Source organism: Coffea arabica, chromosome 6e, assembly GCF_036785885.1.
Source record: "Coffea arabica cultivar ET-39 chromosome 6e, Coffea Arabica ET-39 HiFi, whole genome shotgun sequence".
Taxonomy (NCBI): Eukaryota; Viridiplantae; Streptophyta; class Magnoliopsida; order Gentianales; family Rubiaceae; genus Coffea; species Coffea arabica.
The window spans coordinates 19012731-19034456 of NC_092321.1; the positions used below are offsets into that span (position 1 = coordinate 19012731).

The following is a 21726-nucleotide window of genomic DNA, read 5'->3' on the forward strand; positions in this document are numbered from 1 at the left end:
TCAAACCGTGGGTAGAGGGCATAGATCACCGAATGGAGGCGTTCCAATTGACGCACATCTGGGTTCAACTATAGAACCTGCCAATACATTGGCTCACAAAGGAAATAGGGATAAAGATTGGTGGTATTTTTGAGGATGTGGAGGGTATTATCATCCCAATGGGTGGCAGCAAGGTAGGGAGAAACATGAAGCTGAAAGTAGTGGTAAACACATCATTTCTCCTGTTAAGAGGAACCGTGGTGAAATTAAATGGGCAGAGCATCTGGGTGGATTTTAGGTATGAAAAGTGTTCGAATTTTTGCTATGGATGCTGATTAATTGGCCACAGTGACAAATCTTGCAGTCTCAAATCAAGGACAACCAGGGGAAATTCCAAACCTCAATATGGAGCATGGATGAGAGCCCAAACCAAAGGAGCGTCCCCAAAAAAGAGAACAAAGCTCCAGTCAGATGTTCCTAGAGAACCAAAAGAGACGATGAACTTTGCTGCCCAGAGACTTCTGTTCGAAGGAGACTACATAATTAACCAGACAAGAGGTTTGGGCACCAATAGACCTGACAATGGCGGACTGAAGATAGTCAGGCAAGAGTGGGAAGATGACTCTATCATGTAAGGGAAAGAAAGGGAATGAAAGATCCAAAATCAATTTTCAAATTTGGGCGGGGCGAAAATCAAGTAAAGTAAGCCTACATCTGAAAACACAAAAAAACAAGAAGGGGGCAGGAAGGCTCAGGGGGAAGTCAAAGGTAACAAAAGCCCAGGCCCAATTTGTAGCCTGGCTTCCAAAAAGTCCACAAAACAAGGAGGAGTTAAAACAGGACTCGGTGAAACATATGGATATTTTGGATGAAACTAGCGAAAAGGAAGAAGAACAACTCTCTCTCATGAACTTAGCCCCAGAGCCATCAGCTGCAAACCAAGGAGTAATCAGCCAACAACCGTCGTCAAGGAAATGAAAAATAAAGGCAGAAAGTAGATCAGGGTAGCTAGGAAAGATGCCAAAGGGCAACAAGGACAGGTGGTTAGGATACATTTCTCAGATATTGACATGAACAGTGAAACTCCAATTGAGCTGCAAAAAGGAGATTATCAGAGAAGGACGAAGAGGACAACCACATGCAAATTCATGGGGTCACGGCTAAGAGATGTAAACGGAAGCAAGGGTATGTTAGTATACTAGAATTTGAGGTCATGAAAGCCAGCCTAAATTGGTCTCTCAAGTTCACATGAAGGTTGCGGCATGGAATTGTCGAGGGGCAGAGAGCTCCCTGTCTTAAGGAAGTAATTCACCTCCACTCCCCTAATATTATCTTTTTATGTGAAACAAAAAATCAAAAATTTTTTTTGAATGTGAAAAAGAAAATAGGATACGAGGGAATGGTTTTAGTGGACCCTGTTGGTAAAGCTAGAGGGTTTGCAGTTTTTTGGAAAAATTCCACAAAGGTAGTTAATGTTTTATCTACCCTTTTTACCATTGAACTTTTTTTGAACTCTGATAATGATACTGGTAACTGGTGATGCATTTTTGTTTATACTAGTACTGATGATAAAATCAGGAAAAATCAATGGGATATTTTGTATAGTAGGAACAAAATTTGGGGTAATAATAAAGTTTTTATTGGGGACTTTAATGACATAATTTCCAACGAAGAAAAATAGGGGGATAGAGTGCGTCCCAACTGGACTTTTTCTGATTTCAAAGATTTCGTTAACAAAAATAAGTTGTTGGATGTTTGTTTTAAGGGCCTCCCATGGACTTGAAGTAACCTTTGGGAAGGGAAGGGCTAGATAAAACAGAGACTGGACAGAGCTCTTGCAAGTGTGGACTGGTGTGAAAAATTCAAAGATGCTAGGGTGATTCATATTGAGATTGAGGCATCTGATCACGATATCTTCCTTTTAGAGATAGAGCTTAGGGTCAAGAAACCAAAAAGAAGATTTCATTTTGATCCCAAATAGCTCCAATACAGGGAAGTGGAAGGCCTAATCCAAGAGACATGGGGTAAAAATCAAGTGGGGTCTAGAGGATTTAGAATCAGTAGGAAGATTAAACAATGCAGAATGACCCTTTCAGCTTGGAACAGATCGCTGAATCTAAATAGCAAGATAGAAATTAGAAGGATCAAAGAGGAAATACAAGCTACAAAGACCAGGCATGGGAATAACAATAAAGAAGCCGTTAAACTGCTTACGAAGCAGCTTTCTGATGCCTATAAGCAAGAGGAACTTTTTCGGAACCAAAGGGCAAGAACCAAATGGCTTCAAAATGGGGACAAGAATACTGCATATTTTCATGCTTGTGTGAGTGGCAGAAGGAAAAGGAACAGAATATCTAGGTTGAGAAAGACCAGGGAGGGTGGTGTACAATTGATGAGGAAATAGGAGAGGAAATTGCTCAATTCTACAACCAACTCTTCACATCTTCGAAGCCTTCAGAATTTGATGAGATACTAAATGGTATTCCCAAGACTATCACTGAATAGGTGAATCTGCAACTTACCAAACCTGTAACCAAGAAGGAAATCAAAATTGCAGTGTTCTATATGTACCAAAACAAATCCCCTGGCCCATACGGTATGTCCCCTGTTTCCTTCCAAAGGTTTTGGAATATCATTAAAGTAGATGTAGTGGATACTATCCAAGGCTTCTTACATACTGGTTTCCTCTCTAAAGCTATCAATGAGACCCTGAATACCCTTATTCCTAAAATAGACAATCCTCACAACCTTGCTCACTTTAGGCCTATTAGTTTATATAATGTTTTTACAAAATCATTTCCAAGATTCTTGTGAACAGGCTCAAGCCTTTTCTTAACTCTTGCATTAGTTACTCCCAAGCATTTTTTGTCCCAAATAGACAAATACTTGACAATGTCATAGTAGCTTACGAGTGCATGCATTGGTTGAAGTCTAAAAGAGAGGGGAGGGATGGGTACATGGCCATTAAGCTTGATTTGTCCAAAGCCTATGACAGAGTCAAATAGAAATTTCTTTATACCCATTCTCAGTAAAATGGGGTTTGCCCCTCTGTGGATTAGATGGATGCATGGTTGCCTTTCCTCTGTGTCTTACTCTTTCAATGTTAATGGTGTTAAGCGAGGGTATGTAAGTCCTTCTAGAGAGATTAGGCAAGGAGATCCCCTTTCCCCGTGCCTGTTTCTGTTCTGTGCTGAAGAGCTCTCTAACCTCCTAAATAATGCTATCAGAAACAAACAAATTACAGGAGTTAAAATTGCAAAACAAGGCCCATCTGTTTCCCATCTATTTTTTGCTGATGATTCCCTTATTTTTTGTAAAGCTAATGGTGATGAAGCAGGACATATAAAGGAAATCTTGGAGTGCTATGAAAAAGCATCTGGACAACAAGTTAACATTAACAAATCAGCAATCTTTTTCAGCAAAAACACAGGCAGTAGAAAGAAGGAGGAGATGCTGCAGAAGTTAGGAGGAATCCAACAGGTTTCACAAGAAAAGTACTTGGGCTTACCTTTAGTTGTTGGAAGGTCCAAAAACAGTGTGTTCAGGTTCATTAAAGAAAATATGATGGCTAGAATCCAGAATTGGAAAGGTAAACTTCTGAGTAATGCAGGGAAAGATGTTCTGCTCAAATCAGTAGCTCTTGCAGTCCCATCCTATGCTATGTCAGTGTTCAAACTATCAAAGAGCCTATGCAAAGAGTTAAGTGGGATAATGGCCAGATTCTGGTAGGGAAATGATCAAGGGCGAAAAAGGATGCATTGGAAGAAATGGACTAATTTAGCGAATAGGAAAGAGAATGGTGGACTTGGGTTTAGGGACTTACTCTACTTTAATGAAGCTTTGCTATCCAAACAAGTATGGCGGCTCCTCACTTGCCCCAACTTGTTGGTGAGTAAAGTTATGAAAAGCAAGTACTTTCCTAAATCTAATATTTTTGAGTCCAAAGTAAAATGCACACTGGTGGGACTAACCCATGTTCAGTGGCGATGAAAACAAAATGCAAAATAAAATGCTCACTAGTGGGACTGACCCACGGCTAGCGGCGATGCAAAATAAAATGCTCACTAGTGGAACTGACCCACGACTAGTGGCGATGCAAAATAAAATGCTGGTATGTATGAGAAAACTATATAAGATTTACTTGAAAAATCATCCAAAAAAAAATTGCCCCAGTGATGAATTGGTCAGTGGGATTAAACCCGAGCCTGCCTTAATAACGGGTCAGTGAGATTAAACCCGAGCCTGCCATGGTGATCGGTCAGTGGGATTGAACCCGAGCCTGTCTTGATGATCGGTCAGTGGGATTACACCCGAGCCTGCCGGAGATAGAATAAAACACACACGTTAGTGAGATAAACTCGATGCTAACGGTGGTAGAAGAAAAGAAACACACACGCTATGGTGGAATAAAAACGCACACATTAGTGAGATAAACTCGATGCTAACGGTGGTTGAATGAAACGCACACGTTAGTGAGATAGATTCGATGCTAACGGTGGTGAAATAAAAATGCACACGTTAGTGAGATAGACTCGATGCTAACGATGGTTGAATGAAACGCACACGTTAGTGAGATAGACTCGATGCTAACGGTGGTTGAAGTCAGTGAATTCAATGTGGTTGTCAAGAATGGGGAATGGAAGGGTGCGCAGCGGGCGCTGAGATCAAATTGAAATTTGTCAAGGAACAAGAAATTAAATTCAAGTTTGATTTTTTGAGAATCTTTTCAAAAAAATAATTTGCCCCAGTTTCCACCAATTATTGTGCAACCGATCAATTGATTTGCATTACGGCATGGTTGCTCCTCCTTGAGGCCTTGATTCGTAAGATTCTGACTTACGCTTCTTCCTCGATTTCAGCATGGATACCTGCACAGGGGCTTGCCAAAATACAACATGCACTTTATTTTAAATATTGCAACTACTACTCATGGAAGGAGCAGTGTGATTGATTTGAAAGTCTTGCTTGACTCTTTGACGAAATCCTCAAATGGACTATAAAAATTTTGCCCCAGTGTGGGCTTATTGTGTGAAATCTTACAAATGAAAATTTGCCCCAGTATGGGCCCATTTTGCAAAATCTCTCAAATGAAAATTTGCCCCAGTGCGGGTTCCTTTGACTGTAAACATTTGTTTGGATGACTCTCCATTTATTTGAACACTATGTTTCCTAACAGAAAATTTCATGATGAATTTCTCAAAATAATACCAAATTACAAAAGATTTCTTCCTCACTTTAGAATTGGTGCTTAGGGTAACGGGTCACCACTTGCAGGACCAATCAAGTGGGCGTTATTTCTGATTTGGAAATGGAAAGGGAAATGGGAGTTCAAGATTTATCTTATTTTTGTGCCCAAAATTGTATGTAATCCATTCAACATCACATCTTAGTGAAAGCAAAGAGTTTGTCACCCTTATTTCTTAAGAAAACTTAGTCAACACATAGGTTTTGTATGATTGCAACAGAGGGGTAAAAACGATAGCTAAACATGCGAAAACTGGTTATATCCTTATGATCACAAATGATTTGATAGATTTTCTTATGAGCATAATCCTCACTTTAGGTTGTCATGAAGGAATAAGTCAACGATGGATTTCATGAACTCGTAATGTGGCTTGAAAACGATAGTTAAAAAATAAGACTTTTATCTAATGTCCTCCTATTTATTCATTCTTTTACTGCAAAATTTCTCTGACACTTTAGAAGATACTATTCTTAATCAAGCAATACAGGCTTATCAATTTTACCTAGACCTAGGGTAATTCACCTCGCCTTTGTTGATGATTCTTCTTGTTTTTACGGGCAATTATCTAGTCAGAAATCATATTGCAACATATTCTCTTCTTATTTAATAATGACTTTAGATTTGTTTGCTAATCTATATAAATCTTCTATCTGTTATTGAAACACTATAGTCGAAATTAGGCCACATCCCTAGAAACTGCAAATTTTTGGAAAAAGGTTTTCAACTCTCTTACTCTCTTCAAGGCTTATGATAGAGCACTGTTAATCATTATTGAAATCTAGAAATAAAAGGATTTCTAGTTGGAAAGCTCATTACTTATCCTATACTAGTAGATTATAGGTAATGAAACTCATTCTTACTTGCATTTTAGTATATTAGTTCAGTATTTTTCTCATACTAGCTTCTCACCATCATCAAATTGAACAACGCTTCAATCATTTTTTTTAAATAAGAAACATATCAAATTATACTTCTACTATACTTAGCTGGGATAGCTTGAATTTCTCCTTAAAAGGAAGAAAGGTTGACAAGATGGCTCCAGAAATAATCTTGACCAATGAATCTATTTTAGTTATGCCTACTTCTCATCAATTCTCAGAGGCAACTAGAACTATTTTGAAAATTAGAACAATGTCTTCTTAAAATGGCATCATATTTTTTCATATGGAGTTGAAACATATCTTAGTTAAATCCCTAGTACTAGAACGAGGTTGATTTGGAATACTTTTGGCTTTGCTATTCTTTGTTTGATTCAAAAAAGTAAATTTAAAGTCTAAAATTATTGAATGTGAACTTGCCAACCTCCTGATATTCTTCTTTCCATCTCTTAATTCTTTTTGACAACACTTGCATAGCATTCCTCAACCTATTACAAGTAGACAATGATCCTAATTATTTAGCGAGTCTCATTTTATGGAAGATAAGCAATTATATTTCATTAAGAATATAACTCATCATATGTTCAACCTCACGTTTAATACATTAATGGGTAATGTTGTACACAAAGTATTAGTGCTCACAATCACTTAATAATCTATTGTTACTCTTTAAATCTCATTATCTAATGGCAATGCTAGAATAAAGGTAGTGTTTCTGTTGCTAGTGATTTTAGATAAATGGCTTGAATTCCATTTCTAATAACATTGTATTCATTAAGTTGTAAGACTTACCTCCTTTAGAGGCAAATTATGACCCACATGATTGGTTGATATTCTAATTAATTGATTGACAATTAATTAGTATCTCCCATTTAGGCAATGATTGGTGATTGGTATCCTGATTAATTGATTGACATTTTGTCAATAATTAATCAGTATATTTCATTTATTAGTGATTGATTGATACCTATTGTTAATTGATATCTTATTCAATCAGTTAATCAATCGAATCAATCAATTAGTCAGAAACTATTAATTTCAGTTATGAATTTTGGCAAGATTTCCTTGATGGAAGAAAACCCTAAGGATTTTTGTATTTGCCAGTAAGGGTCCCTTGCCTAACCCATAAATAGCTTGTAATATTCCATCAATTACACACTTTTGGGTTAGGCATAGGCTAGAAGATCCTTACTCTAAATTCTCTTTCTACTTTTCCTTCTTTTACATATTTTGTATTGTTAGAATAGACAAGAAGGAGTCAAAGATACAAGAAGAGATCAATTGTGCTTGACAATAATGGTTAGAGGTAAGTATATTTAAATTTTCGCTGCGTAGTACATTCGCATGTACATAGTTAGTTTAACATGTGGTATCAGAGCCAACCTCTAACCATGTTGTTCAACTCATAATTTCATGGTTTATTGGCAATCTGATAAAAGTTTTAGAGATTCGTATCAAGTTTAAACGAATCGAATTTAATTTGCCATGGGATCTATGGTCTATTTTCTCAATAATTGAGATTTATTGACTAATCCTATGTATATGTATCATTCATATCATACCTTATTTGGTTATGTAATTCATCCAGATTTTCTCCAATAATCTGATATAATTGCAAGTAATTTGAATGTTTCTTGGACTTACATATTTGTGATTATAAGGGTTATATGTATTAATTGTTATTATCAATACAATATAACAATTCGAGAAACATATAAAGAGTTGTTATATTCAACAATCAAAAGATTAATATCATATTAATCTATGCAAGATAATTGGTTAACTTTATATGAATGGATCTAGAGGTTTATTGAATCTTTGCTACCTTATTATGAGATAAATATCTGAAGGTATGATTTCAATGAGTTTGCCTCCATGTTCCTATTGTTACTTGAAATTATGTAGTATTTTGTGCACCACACTTGTGTTCATTTATCTCATATTATAATGTCAACATTAGCATAGTTGGTTATATTTAAATTTCAGAGAATTTCCTTTACAAAGTGTGTCTAGCATCTCAATTATTTGATGCATGAAGTATTTTAATCACATAAAGGCTGGTGGTTAAAAAAAATGAATATAAGAAAAAAAGGAAAATTATGAAATTCTTTTGTCAAAATACAGATTTTTGACTATTTTGCTATCCTTATAAAGTCTAGTACACTTTATGTTTGAGAGTAGCCATAGCATCTCAAAGATTGATGTACTATAACTTTGATCTTAGTGATTAAAATCAAGGATTTCTAGTCAACGAGTTGACTACTTATTTTCTATGAATTTTCATTAGAAGTTTTGTTTCATCGTTTATTTGGGAATAGTCACATCATTTTAAATATACGGTGTAAATAACTTTAATCACATAAGATTAAGTGATTATAAAAGGAAAGGAAAGTTCAATGAAATTTAGTCAACGTAAAGTTTTTTGACTATTGACAAATAACAAGATGCCATGCTAAAAATTTCACTTTTACATTATATATTTGGGAGTAGCCACAGTATCCCAAATATTTGATGAGAAAAGTTTTTTATCACATACAGTTTCGTGATTGTAATTATGAATTTTTAGTCAACATATTGACTAGTTGACAATTTTTCTTATAATGCCGTATACTTAGGAGTAGCCACAACATCTTAAGTATATTGGTGTTTGGGGAAATTTTGCATTTCTTTTTCACATATTGCTGAGTGATTAAAGAAATTTTAAAAAAATGGCATCTATATCAAGTTGCAATTAATTCATTGAGATAGTTATCCGGCCCCATAGGGAGGTAATTATTTTGGTGAGATTAATTGACATAAGATGGTAAATTAGATAGTGAATTAAGAGATATTTCTATGCCCACAGGTACGAATTATTTCTTTAATTCATTGTTCTAGATTACTAGTCTTATGATTAAGTAAAGTAAATTCTATGGATGTTTACAACCTTTTTCTATAGAAAGGTTTGAATATTTGAATTGACATAAGGTTGATTCAAAATCAAGGTACAAATTTCATAGCTTTTTTATGATATAGTTCTTGATTGTTAATTCAGTGTTTCATTCCAATGATTTTATGGTTCTTATTAGCTTAATTTTTAAATTCATTCTCTTTTGTTTTTGGTGCAAGTTTTAAATTAGCATTTCTATGAGAATGAGCAAACCATTCTCATAATGTGGATATATTTGCTAATATAGAGATTGAGTATGAGAATTGGGAGCAATTTAATAGTTTGCTTATTTTGTCTCATATTCATATAAAATAGGGTTCAAACCCTAATTATTTATAGTTAAATCTTGCATGAAAGCCATAAAGAAATTGTTGCAAGTTTTAACTAGCACCATTAGAAGGCTTTCTTTTGTGACACTTAAATATTGAAGTGTATTTTAGTTCATTTCTTAAAGTTGAGAATTTTGTTATATCATCAATTAAAGTCTGATCAAATTGAGATTGAGTTATTTCTATCGCATTTCAATCTTGATTCTTTCATGCAAAATTTCTTAGCCATTCAAACCTTTATAATACACATAAAGGTATATGGTTAATTACTTGTTTTAACCACGTGTATTAAGAAAGGATAAAGAGGTTAAGAAATAAGAGAAACTTAACCTTCATGAAAGAAGAAATGCAAAGAAAGGTAATTTTGTTCTCATTAAATCAAATAGCGATAAAGACCAACGTTGTTTGTAAGAGAATGATATTTGATACTCTACTTTGTGGGAAAGTAACTCAAAAGAAAATCTCAATTGTTGAGTGTTATAAATTGTGATATATTTGGTGAATTGGTTAAAGCTGTCAATTTACGCTGCTAGTATAATAATTTCTAATTATATGAAAAGTGAACAAAAGTTTCTTTATAGAAACTAAAAAATGTTCACATAAAGATAAGTGATGTATTATTGCTCATTTTAAGAAAATCTGTTATTTTTTCGAACAACATTATTTTCTTGTTACTTTAGAATTTCTATTTTCAAATTAATTACTATTGGGTATGATTATGAATCTTATTATCCAGTAGTAGATTTTGAAAATAGGAAAGTTATTAATTCTAAAGTTTCTAGTACTATCCTTTGAATTGAGCAATATACTGCACTTGATCATAATAATTATATTGGCAGCAAGTATGTTTATCACTAGGAAAACTCCTTAAATTTTAACATAAGAGATTGAGATATATCTCTATAAGGAAATAAAGAGTTGATAAATTATAAATCTTTAAAGATTTTAGATTTATTGACTATAATATTTCAGGTATACTGCATAAGTAAAGCAGACTATTCAACTATTATGAATGCCATAAGAGTTTCATTATAACACTAAAATTTTCTAAAATATTTTCTATCCTTTTTTATTGGTGAGAGATATGTAATCTCATTACTAGGTAACCATTCATCAAATATAAAGTTCCTTTCTTATTTGATAAAGGATCAATATTTGATACCTTTGTAAGTGTTCAAACAATAAAGGAAATTTGAAATTTGAGGGATAGAAAATAAAATGAAGGCTCACAAAATTAGGGGACTATCCTATATGTGCTCATTTTATAAATTTCTTAATTATGAAGCATTGCTAATGAGAAAAAACAATGCTTGATTAGTTACATCCAAATGATGTACCTTAAGGAAATGATGAGATAATTGTGGATATAGCATTTTGACAATCTTTATATCTTGTGAGTAATGCCTTGAAATTGAAGTATATACTTAAACAATTTCCTCCAATGTTGTTTAAACACCATTTTGATTATGGTATGGATGGAAATCAAGTTTAAAATATTATGTTCAGTTTTGTGAGGGTAATCAACCTGCACATAAAGAAGCTGTACAAAGGAAACAAGGCTATTTTACTTCAAGAAATTTAGATTCCTTTACACTTCAAGAATTATTAGAACTGGAGATTTAAATTTCTTAAGAACATGAAGTAAGTGGGAGTATTTTGACTCTAGAATGGAGTTTTGAAATGGTAAGGATTCGTATTTGACTCCTTTGCATATGAAAAATTGATAGCTTTTCTCAAAATAATTATTTAATTATTTTAGATAAGCAATCAATTGAAAACTCCTTATCAAATAAACACATAAAGATAAATCCACTTTGAATCTACTGGTTGAGTTATCTTTGAGACAGTGGGAGGAAAAATGTTCTCTATAGAGAATTGAAGTTCTCTGGTTGTATACCTACAAGAGTTTAAGGATATATTGGGTAATGTTTTCATAAGGTACAAATGGAGAAATCTCCATATTCAGAAATAATGTCACAAATTACCACAAAATCTCTACCAAATTTTGAGAGATTTTATTTAGAGTAATTATGACTCTAGTAACTCACTATTAGAGTTACATTAGATAAATATGAAAACAAATGTCCTTAATGTGACTCTTGATAATTAGGTATACACATGTGTCACCATAATACATTTGTAGAGAATGCAATTTAAATTGTTTCTTCCCAATCGTATATTAATTTATTCTTCATTTGATCTTAGAAGAATTTTTCTAGTAAATTAATATACATTAAGGTTAGTGGGAGTAATACTATGAGAGTTTTTCTCAATCATGGTATTTGTGAAATCCTTCTATCATTGACATTCACAAAATAGAATGTAAAAGATAGTTAATCTATCTTAAGACATTCACGCAAGAGTTCTTTGATTACTTTTAAGTAATAATAGTGAACAATTGCATGCATTGGAATGAATATAAATGCACCAACGATGCTATGAAATTATACCACATACATCTACTATTTGGTATAAAGTTTATCGATATTATATTGTGGCCATTATAGATATTTGATTTGACTATACCCTTTCATTATGTATACATGAAAGAGTGGAAATCAAAATAGACAAGTCGACATAAGGTATTCAATAGTTATTTGAAAAGCAAAATGTAGCTATTGAGTATATAGTAAGGAGTTATTATTGTTAATCAAACAACTAAAGATTGCCGGCTGAGTTGTTAATGATCAAATAACTCACATGGAACTCAATAGTTCATTTCGTATTTTGCTATTATTCTCAAACTATTGTTATTGTCTAGACACTCGAGATATTTTATATTTACATGATTTTGTGCACATTGTTGTTCATGTATAAAGTAAGGATCATGTGATCCATAAAGTTGGACCCTGAATAACTTATATGAAGTTATTCATAAAGTTCTTTAAAGGCACTTGATTAGGAAGTATAATACATTGTAATACATGGAAGGAAGTGTTTGCCATGAGAGCATTACCGCCATGATTCATGTATTATTATTTTCTAATTAAGCAACTGTTACATAATTGCTGAATTTGATGAGTGACAAACAGGATTTATAGCCATTTTTTAAGCAGTTAGTCACTCATTAGTTATCTGACTATGGCATGTGGGTCAAGTGGGAGAATGTAAGACTTACCTCCTTTAGAGGCAAATTATGACCCACATGATTGATTGATATTCTAATTAATTGTCAATTAATTAGTATCTCCCATTTAGGCAATGATTGGTGATTGGTATCCTGATTAATTGATTGGCATTTTGTCAATAATTAATCAGTATATTTCATTTATTAGTGATTGATTGATATCTATTGTTAATTGATATCTTATTCAATCAGTTAATCAATCGAATCAATCAATTAGTCAGAAACTATTAATTTCAGTTATGAATTTTGGCAAGATTTCCTTAATGGAAGAAAACCCTAGGGATTTTTGTATTTGCCAGTAAGGGTCCCTAACCTAGCCTATAAATAGTTTTTGGTATTCCATCAATTGCACACTTTTGGGTTAGGCGTAGGCTAGAAGATCCTTATTCTAAATTCTCTTTCTACTTTTCCTTCTTCTACATATTTTGTATTGTTAGAATAGATAAGAAGGAGTCAAAGATACAAGAAGAGATCAATTGTGCTTGACAACAATGGTTAGAGGTAAGTATATTTAAATTTTCGCTGTGTAGTACATTCGCATGTGCATAGTTAGTTTAACATAAGTCTCTTAGCAAAAAGTTAGTCAACAGACCAGCTAAATTATTGTATGTTCTTACATATACAATATCATAATGCAATCTCTTAGCATTTGTCTAAGATACTCATGTTTTAGATTAATATGTCAAGATTTACTATTGTACACCTTTAAAACTTACATACTATAGTAGATATAACTAATGCTTTAAATTCTACATTTAAATCAAAAGGTACTCTTTAATAACTAATGCTTTAAAGCTTTGCACTTTAAGGTCTTTGTGGTTTTAGATTAATATGTCAAGATTTACTATTGTACACCTTTAAAGCTTACATACTATAGTAGATATAACTAATGCTTTAAATTCTACATTTAAATCAAAAGGTACTCTTTAATAACTAATGCTTTAAAGCTTTGCACTTTAAGGCCTTTGTGATTTTATTTCTGAAGCTTTACAATTTTATTACATTCTCCAAAACCTTTCTGAAGCATTAGTTGCGGGATCAAGGACCATTGTATCTCCCTGTCTTCAACTTTCTCTCTAATGTTTTTCCTCCATAGGAGGATTGAGCCAACATTTCCCTTTCTTTTCCTTTGTTCTTATTTTTGTTTAATAAAGTCTCTCCTAGGATATATTAGTGAGAGTTTTCTTCTCTTCTAAACTAACTTAGTAAGAGTTTTGTTTTGTTTTTGTTATTTATTTTCTTAACTTTTAGAGTTTCTTCATATCTATATGTTAGAACCAAAATTTCTTGAGTCTTCTCATCAGATCTCAATATTAGTTTTGAACTCGAACCTGTTGGATAACAGATTTGAGGGAATAGATATACACAGATATCGATGGAGTGGTTCATTCAATTGGTCAGATTTGATGATTTGTGATTCACAGTGTAATTTTTTATATTTTGTAATTCTATTAAATTTAATAATTTTTCAGATCAAATATATCTATGACATATTCAATGTATTTTTTGACATTAGTGCAGATTAATTTATCAAGCAAATCGTGTTAGACGATTTTCAACTAATTTATTAATAATATTGACTTATATTTTATCAAAAAAAAGTTGCGGGACCGAAATAATCTCTGGTAAAACTAAAAAAAAAATTTTCAACGGGATTGATATGAAAGTATTGAAATTTGAAGGACAAAATGTGGTAAGATTGAAACCTAAGTAGACTATATTCAAACTATTTTAGGATGTGGCAGATTAAAACTAAAATCTATCTTTTAGTCTAATAATTTGGAAGTCATAAACTCCAGCAATTTAACTTCTAATGATCTTCATTATATTGAGAGTGGAGCCATGATACAATCAAATCAAACCCATGCAGAAATTTTCCTTTAATATACTCAAAGAATCATTGACTGAGTGCATAGGAATACTAAACACATGCACACTAGAATTGCCCATCATAAAAGTCTGTCACTCTTAATATTTTCTTTTTTTATTTACTGGTATAGTATGCTCTCTTATTTAATTTCTCATGGTTATTATATTATTTGAATATTAAGGGACCAATATTTAAATTAATCTAATAATCTAAAATCAATTAGAACAGTTAAATCTGTATTGTTTAATTATTTTAAATTAGTGGTAACTCGCATGACTGGATTTGTGTCAAGGAGACACGTTGGCTAATTTAAAATAACCTTTGTAGCATGTTATTTGGTTAGAATAGAATTTCTCTAATTCTTAAGGCAATTGATAAATTGAACTTTAAGGTTGTTCCTAGGGTTATTTCTTGATTAGGGTAGCGGTTAATGGTCGTACATTAATCATCAATACAGTAAGGAGAAATTGATTGTCATTGCTTATTTGATAGTTATAATTTGTTTGTCAGTGAGCAAATGAAATTATTATTACATCGATGATCAATTGAGTGAACAATTTTCGAAATTATTTCTTGACTAGAGTTTGTCTGTTATTATTTTAATTTTAATAAATTATCATTTAGTTTTTATTTATTCATTTTATTTGAGTTATTTAATTATTCTCAATTTTATAAAATCCCCTAAAATTTGAACTCTAAAAGAAACAAATTTTTTATTCAATCCCTATGGATTCGATCCAGCTCACCATTATATATAAAAATCAGTATTTTATTTGAGTAGATGTTTATTATTACACAGATTCGACATCTATCAAATTTTGGTACTATTGTCGAGGACTAGTGCCTTTTTGATTTATTTCCTATTGATTTTGATATTGATTTCCCTCTTTCTTCTTTTTTTTTAACTAGTTTATGGCTGTTAAAATTCAATATTTTGGTGATAGATTGGATTTTATTTCTATGAGGATTAATAAGGCTCATGTCTCTTCTAATGATCAACATTTCTGAAGCATTAGTTATATTTTAATAAAGGAAATTTAAAGTACTCTTTAAAGGTAAAATAATTCTACATTTATAGGATGTCAAAAGGTACTCTTTAAACTTTAAAGTGCAAAGCTTTAAAGCATTAATTCTACATTAGTTATAACTAAACTTTAAAGCATTAGTTATTTCCTTATTGATTCACTCTGATTGCAAAGCTGTTGTGGATAGAATCAATATAGGATGTCAAGGCCTAACCTCTTTGGATATGCTAATTGAAGACATCAGGCAACTTAGTTGATCTTTTTGGAAATGCTCCTTCTTTCATATTAGGAGAGAAATGAACCTATGTAGCCATGGGTTAGCTAAGTTAGCAATTAACTTGTTACAAGAAACTAGGTGGAAGCAATCCTTCCCTGTGTGGCTTAATAGAGAGCAGGGACGGAGCCAGAAATTTATTTTTGGGGGGGCTGAAGTGTATTAAAATTTTTTTTTGTGACGAAATAAATATATTTAATAAGTAAAATTTAGAATCAATAATTATAAAAATAATAAAAACATATAATTATACATACCCAAAAATTTGTTATTGATTAACACTTGAAGTATTGGTAGTTGTTGCACTCGAATAACGAAGAGGAGGCAATTGCATTCTGCGAGTCTTCATCCGTTGAAAACGCTGCAATATTTGCTCATTTTCAATTGTTGCAAAAATATCCTTCTCGATGTATACAACCAGACAGTCATTCATCCACTCGTCTCCCATTTTGTTGCGCAAATCAGTCTTGACAATATTCATTGCAGAAAATACTCTTTCAACAGAAGCAGTCGCAACTGGTAGAACTAATGCCAACTGGATCAGACGATAAACCAATGGAAAAACTGTATTTTTACCAGTTTTAACCATTTGTTGAGCAAGACTTCCCAAATCTCCAACTTCTGAAAATTGAGGATCGCGTTGCACATTATAAATATAATTTCGAAGTTGAGACTCAAGATATAAATAATCGTTACTTGAGAAGTCTTCAGGATATAAATCAGCAAGACGGAGTAGTTTCTGCACATTGAATTGAGAGAAAGAACTTTTTGGATCAAGACATGCTATGCAACTAAGCAATTCCGTGCTAACTTCCGAGAAACGATTATTCATCTCTTGTATAATTAAATCAACAACCTGACATCACAACAATAATAAAATTAATAACTAAGAAAATCTGCTAACAAGTAACAAATGTAATGAAATAATAATTTCAAAAATAATACCTCACAAAAAATTTCCACGCGATAATGATGAAAATTGGTGATGGTTTGACCTCTGCGACTGCGCCTGGCATTGCCACGGATTGCTATACTGTCTTCCATATCAATCACGGGAATCATATTCAACTCACAAAAATTGTTGACTTCATCTAAAATTATTTGCCATCCCTCTTCCCTAAAGTCTTGCAATTGAGATTTCATAGTATCAATCAAACTCATGGCTTGGACAATATTTTGATCCCTTTGTTGCAAAACAAGTGACAAGTCATTTGTGATTCCCAATAAATACTTCATCAGGTGCAATGCAAAAACAAACTCATAATCATTCATTCTATCAATCAAACCCCTGGCCATACCTCTATTGTCAGAAGTGGTGGCATCATCTTGTATATTTCCCAATATTCCAATCACCGAAGCCCACATAGAGGATAGGCGAAGTAATGTTAGATAGTGTGATCCCCAACGAGTATCCCCTGGTCTTGCTAAACTAGTTTCTTGATTTTTGCCTTTTCCACTAATAATATCTCCACTGTCTAAAAGTGTAACAATCTTATCATGTTCTATTTGTCTTAATTGATCTCTCCTTTTACATGATGCTCCAGTTAAATTGACAATCATAGAGACATAGACAAAGAATTCACTGACAATGATATTTCCCTTAGCAACAGCAACAATAACTAACTGGAGTTGGTGAGCAAAACAGTGAATATACATCGCATAGGGATTTTCTTGTAATATAAGGGCCTTCAAACCATTGAACTCACCTCGCATATTTGAAGCTCCATCATATCTTTGACCTCTCAATTTGGATAATGATAATCCGTGTTGCGCGAATAAAGAATCAATTGCATCTTTCAAACAAAGAGATGTGGTGTCAGACACATGTACAATTGCAAGGAAACGTTCAATCACACGCCCTTCTTTGTTCACATATCTCAAAACAACTCCCATTTGCTCTTTCACTGAACTGTCTCGAGACTCATCAACTATTAGGGAAAAATAATTGTCTCCAATATCATTGATTATAACACTTGTGATCTCTGAGGCACAAGCATGTGCCAGATCTTTTTGAATCATTGGAGAAGTTAGTTGATTATTTGCAGGAGCATTTTGATTTACAACCTCAAAAATCTCAGTATTTCACTGGCTATACCACTCAAACAATTCAAGAAAATTGCCTCTATTTGAAGAACTAGTTGACTCATCATTTCCACGAAAAGCCAATCCTTGCTTCAAAAGAAAGCGGGTCACATCCAGAGCAGCAGTTAAACGGGTGCGATATGCAATATCTATTTCGCGCCCACAAGATCGTAGCACATTTGACACACTATGCCTTTGATCTTGAAAACTTTCAAACTGTATTCTAGCATCATTATGGCAACTATTCACAGCTCCAATATGTTCATTAAATCTTTCCATTGCCTTTTTCCAATTATTGAATCCCGTTTTTGTAAAGGCATCCTCTGCATATCGACCTCCCTTATTTTGTGTTTTGAAAAGAAAGCACCAAAAGCAAAACGCCGCATCTTTCGATATGCTATACTCTAACCATACAAACTTTTGATACCAACTATCTTGGAAACTTCTATGTTGTTTACCAAATGATGTTTTTGGATACATATGGCCAATCGGTTGGCAAGGTCCCCTAGTCAAATACTCTCTTCGGACATGGTCTCGAAGAGAAATATCAAATTTCTCAACTGATTTTCGTAATCCCGGATCACTAACAATATCATTTAAATTCAATTCCACACAAGATTGATTTTGAACTGGTTCACTAATATTAGGCTCATTTGAAGATTCACCACTACGAACTCGTTTAGGTTTAAAGAATCTCTCCATTTTCTGTCACAATTAAATAATTGTGGTTAAATTCAATAAAATTATGCAATTCAATAATCAATTAATTTAAAATTCATATAAATAATTCTTTAATTTAATAATAAATTCATATTACTTATATTTCTCAATTTATAAAATTCATTATATAAAATTATCAAAAAGTTAAAATAAGGTACAACTAAATACCCATATAATCTCTAATTCAATCTCATAAAATTTTGAATTTATATTTACATTCAAAATTTCTAATTCACATAATTAATTCTTAAAATTTCAAATATAAAACTAACAAAATTTTAAAAACTAAATACAACCTAAAATCTATACAATTTCTAAACTAATTTCTAATTTAAATTTAATATCATTAAATTTTTTAATGTAATCTTTCAAATTCTTAAATTACATTAACATAAACTAAATAAAAATTAATCTTAATCAAATTAATATCAAGATACTCAAAATTTAAAAATAATTTTGAGTATTCTAAAAGTGAAACGACGTCGTTTTGTATTTAGAGGGCAAAAAAAAAAAATTCAAAATGAAATGGGTCATCTTCTTCCTCAGCAGTCAGCACGGCAGCGGCTTCCCAGCTCTTCTTCACTTCCTCTGCAGCATTCATGGAGCCATGGAGGATGGTAGATCTGGATCACCGTGGGGGGCTGGGCTGGGCTGGGCTGGCCGCCGGAATCCCCTATATATAGGGGGTTTTCCGGCGGCTTGGGGGGGGGGCTTAAGCCCCCACCAGCCCCCCCTTAAATCCGTGGCTGATAGAGAGGCCCACAATGACTTCCTGGCAGTTGCCAGTCTTTTGTAAATTTGTTATGCAAACGTATCTGTAATCCATTACATACATAGGGAATTTGACATTTGACAAAAAAAAAATGTAGTTATAATTGTGCAATAGGAAAGACTAGTGATAGACATGAACTCTGGACTACATTCGACTGTGACCTGACATTTACTGAACCTATAATGAAAGTAAAGACAACCTCAATATCGTCCAGCAAATTTTAACTATCAATCTTAACTCAGGATCCTACTTCAAAATGATGGTGAACTTTAGACCAGATGGTGACTACATACTTCTTAGTATCACTTGCTCGCATAGTTATTTGTGTTCATGAAAAAATGGCCATTCACACTACAGCTACAGATTACTCAAGCCGGCTCGCGAACCAGTTCAAGTAGATTTGAGATCGACATTAACCGAGTTCAAACTAACTTGACGAGTCAGTGAGTCGAACCAGATTGAGCTCTTAATATTTTATATTTTTAGTGATAAAATTACATGTATGTCCCTTATATTTTTATGGTGAACTGTTTATTTTATCTATTTTAAAAATAAAAAATATTGTTTAATTTTTATTTGATTTTGAATAGGCTCAAACTCGAACTAGGCTAAATTTGTGTTCAAGTTCAATCTCAAGTTTTAGAATGAAAACTAATCGTGTTTATGTCTAAAAAAATTGAATCGAGTTCTATTCAATCAGGTCAAAGGTCAAATCAACTTAGCTCGAATGCCAATCTTTAGGTCTAGTACAATCTAAGTTCTTTCTCCAATGCTAATCTTCCCCTTCCCTTCAAAAACTAGTTTATATTCATCATTTTGCAAAACATGTTAGACATGGGGTGAGCATAAATATGCTCAACAAGTAAATCGCACTACAATTATCGATCCGCATAAATTACATATAAGCATAAAAAATTTTGAAAATATATATTTCATGTTTCATATGTACCAAGAACTTGCATAGAATATATGCGATTCATAATACAAAATTTGATTAGCTCATTTAGAGAGTCATGCATTGATTGATTTTTGTGTACATGATGTAGTGGTTAGTCTTGACCGATGAAATAGCACCAATTAAGCGAATAAAGACCCTCACAAATTTATTTAGGTTGTTTTTAATGTGGAAGTAATGGGATCCAGAATTTTATTTAGAGCATTTTTATTGGTCGAAAACTAACTACTAGGGCTTGTTAAGTAATTCATTTGGACAATGATAAAATTTCTCGAACAAACTGAGCAAATGAGTGAATGACGAAAGAGAAAGGTGCCATGTTGGTTCTTTAATCTTTAGGTGTTTGTCTAATAAATAGCCAGTGCAAGATGACTGGTTCAGTAGCGAAGCTAAGATACAGTTTAAAAATGCAATATACATACATATATGTGTATAAAATAAATAATAGTACAATGTTTATGTCTATTTTTTAAACTTATAAAGAGTTTCATGGAATAATAATAATGTTGGAGCAATGATATGATTCTAATTTTTGTTCACCATAAATTTGTAGTTCTTGAGAAATGAATTCAAATGAAAATCATTCTTTTTCTTTGATGTGCCAAAAGTTTTAAGATTCTTATTTTGTTTTCAAATAATACTTAATTTTCATTTTGGATGTCTTCTTTTTTGAAGTAAGCTATAAATGTAATTACTTCATAAATATAGATGGACAATTTAGAAGATAAAAGAAAATATAAGAAATTTTAGAGTGAGCAAATACTAGATAAAGTTAAAATTTTTAAAGTTTTTCAAGCCAATTTTTAGAATTTGTCAAAGTTGAGGTGGAGAATTGCCAGGTCCATAACTCCACCCACTAGAGATGAAAATTTAAGGGGACATAACCAGAGGGGAAATATCAAGTAGGGGTGTTTATTGGCCCATAATTAGTATTTTGGTAAAAAAAAAATATTGGTTTTTTTTTTGGATAATAACATATGTCAATAGTTTGTACATAATGTGGCACAATTGTATATCAATTTTAGATCAAAATCTACCTTTAGAAATGATTGTGTAAATAGATCTCTAGTCACTGTGAATTAAATTGACAACTTCACACCAACTCAATCCTTATCTCAAAATAATAAACAAATAAATAAAAATAATAACTGACTGTTTGTCTGCTTTTTGATGGCTTTTATTCTTTTATTAATTACCTATATATATTTGTAATAATAAAATACACGGGTGAATCACTAGTAAATTATAAAAACATATAGTATAAAGTCTGGAATTAAGAGATCGAATGAAATTTACTATAAATAAATAACAAAGAGAAAAAGGAATATAATTAATTGTTATCAAATGAAGAAGAAACAATTATTTACATAATTTGGCTATTTATTTATTATTAAGCGTGTATACATATGTCAACACTTTATGCATAACTTGGAGCAATTATATGCCAATTTTAGGTCGGAATCTAATCACAAAAATAATTATAAGCTTGTTCTCAATTGATTATAGATTTTGATTAATCAATTTTGAAATATTCTCGCTTA

The 21726-nt window shown here is 32.4% G+C and overlaps 2 protein-coding genes and 1 long non-coding RNA gene across 3 annotated transcripts; all 3 read right to left on the bottom strand.

The window, feature by feature from the left end:
• Positions 1 to 16136: 16136 nt before the first annotated feature.
• On the bottom strand, positions 16137 to 16637 carry LOC113696528 (uncharacterized). The gene is made up of 2 exons (XR_011817043.1): positions 16602 to 16637; positions 16137 to 16512 (listed from the first exon to the last, which is right to left on the bottom strand). It is a non-coding gene; the product is annotated as an uncharacterized lncRNA (long non-coding RNA).
• Positions 16638 to 16863: 226 nt separating this feature from the next.
• Positions 16864 to 17675, bottom strand: LOC140009766 (uncharacterized). Its single transcript, XM_072056073.1, has 2 exons — positions 16955 to 17675; positions 16864 to 16886 (listed from the first exon to the last, which is right to left on the bottom strand). The coding sequence occupies exons 1-2, from the start codon at positions 17673 to 17675 to the stop codon at positions 16864 to 16866; spliced, it is 744 nt and encodes a 247-aa protein (XP_071912174.1).
• Positions 17676 to 17738: 63 nt separating this feature from the next.
• LOC140009767 (uncharacterized) lies at positions 17739 to 18440 on the bottom strand. The gene has a single exon (XM_072056074.1). It carries the CDS (start codon positions 18438 to 18440, stop codon positions 17739 to 17741), a length of 702 nt encoding a protein of 233 aa, XP_071912175.1.
• Between the last annotated feature and the right edge of the window lie 3286 nt (positions 18441 to 21726).

Bases quoted from the DNA above. Each gene is read 5' to 3' on its own strand.
- LOC140009766 (XM_072056073.1), bottom strand. From the start codon at position 17,675: ATGATTCAAAAAGATCTGGCACATGCTTGTGCCTCAGAGATCACAAGT. The intron at 16,887-16,954 runs GTATGGCCAGGG...CACCTGATGAAG, and splicing joins CACCACTTCTGACAATAGAG to TATTTATTGGGAATCACAAA.
- LOC140009767 (XM_072056074.1), bottom strand. From the start codon at position 18,440: ATGGAGAGATTCTTTAAACCTAAACGAGTTCGTAGTGGTGAATCTTCA.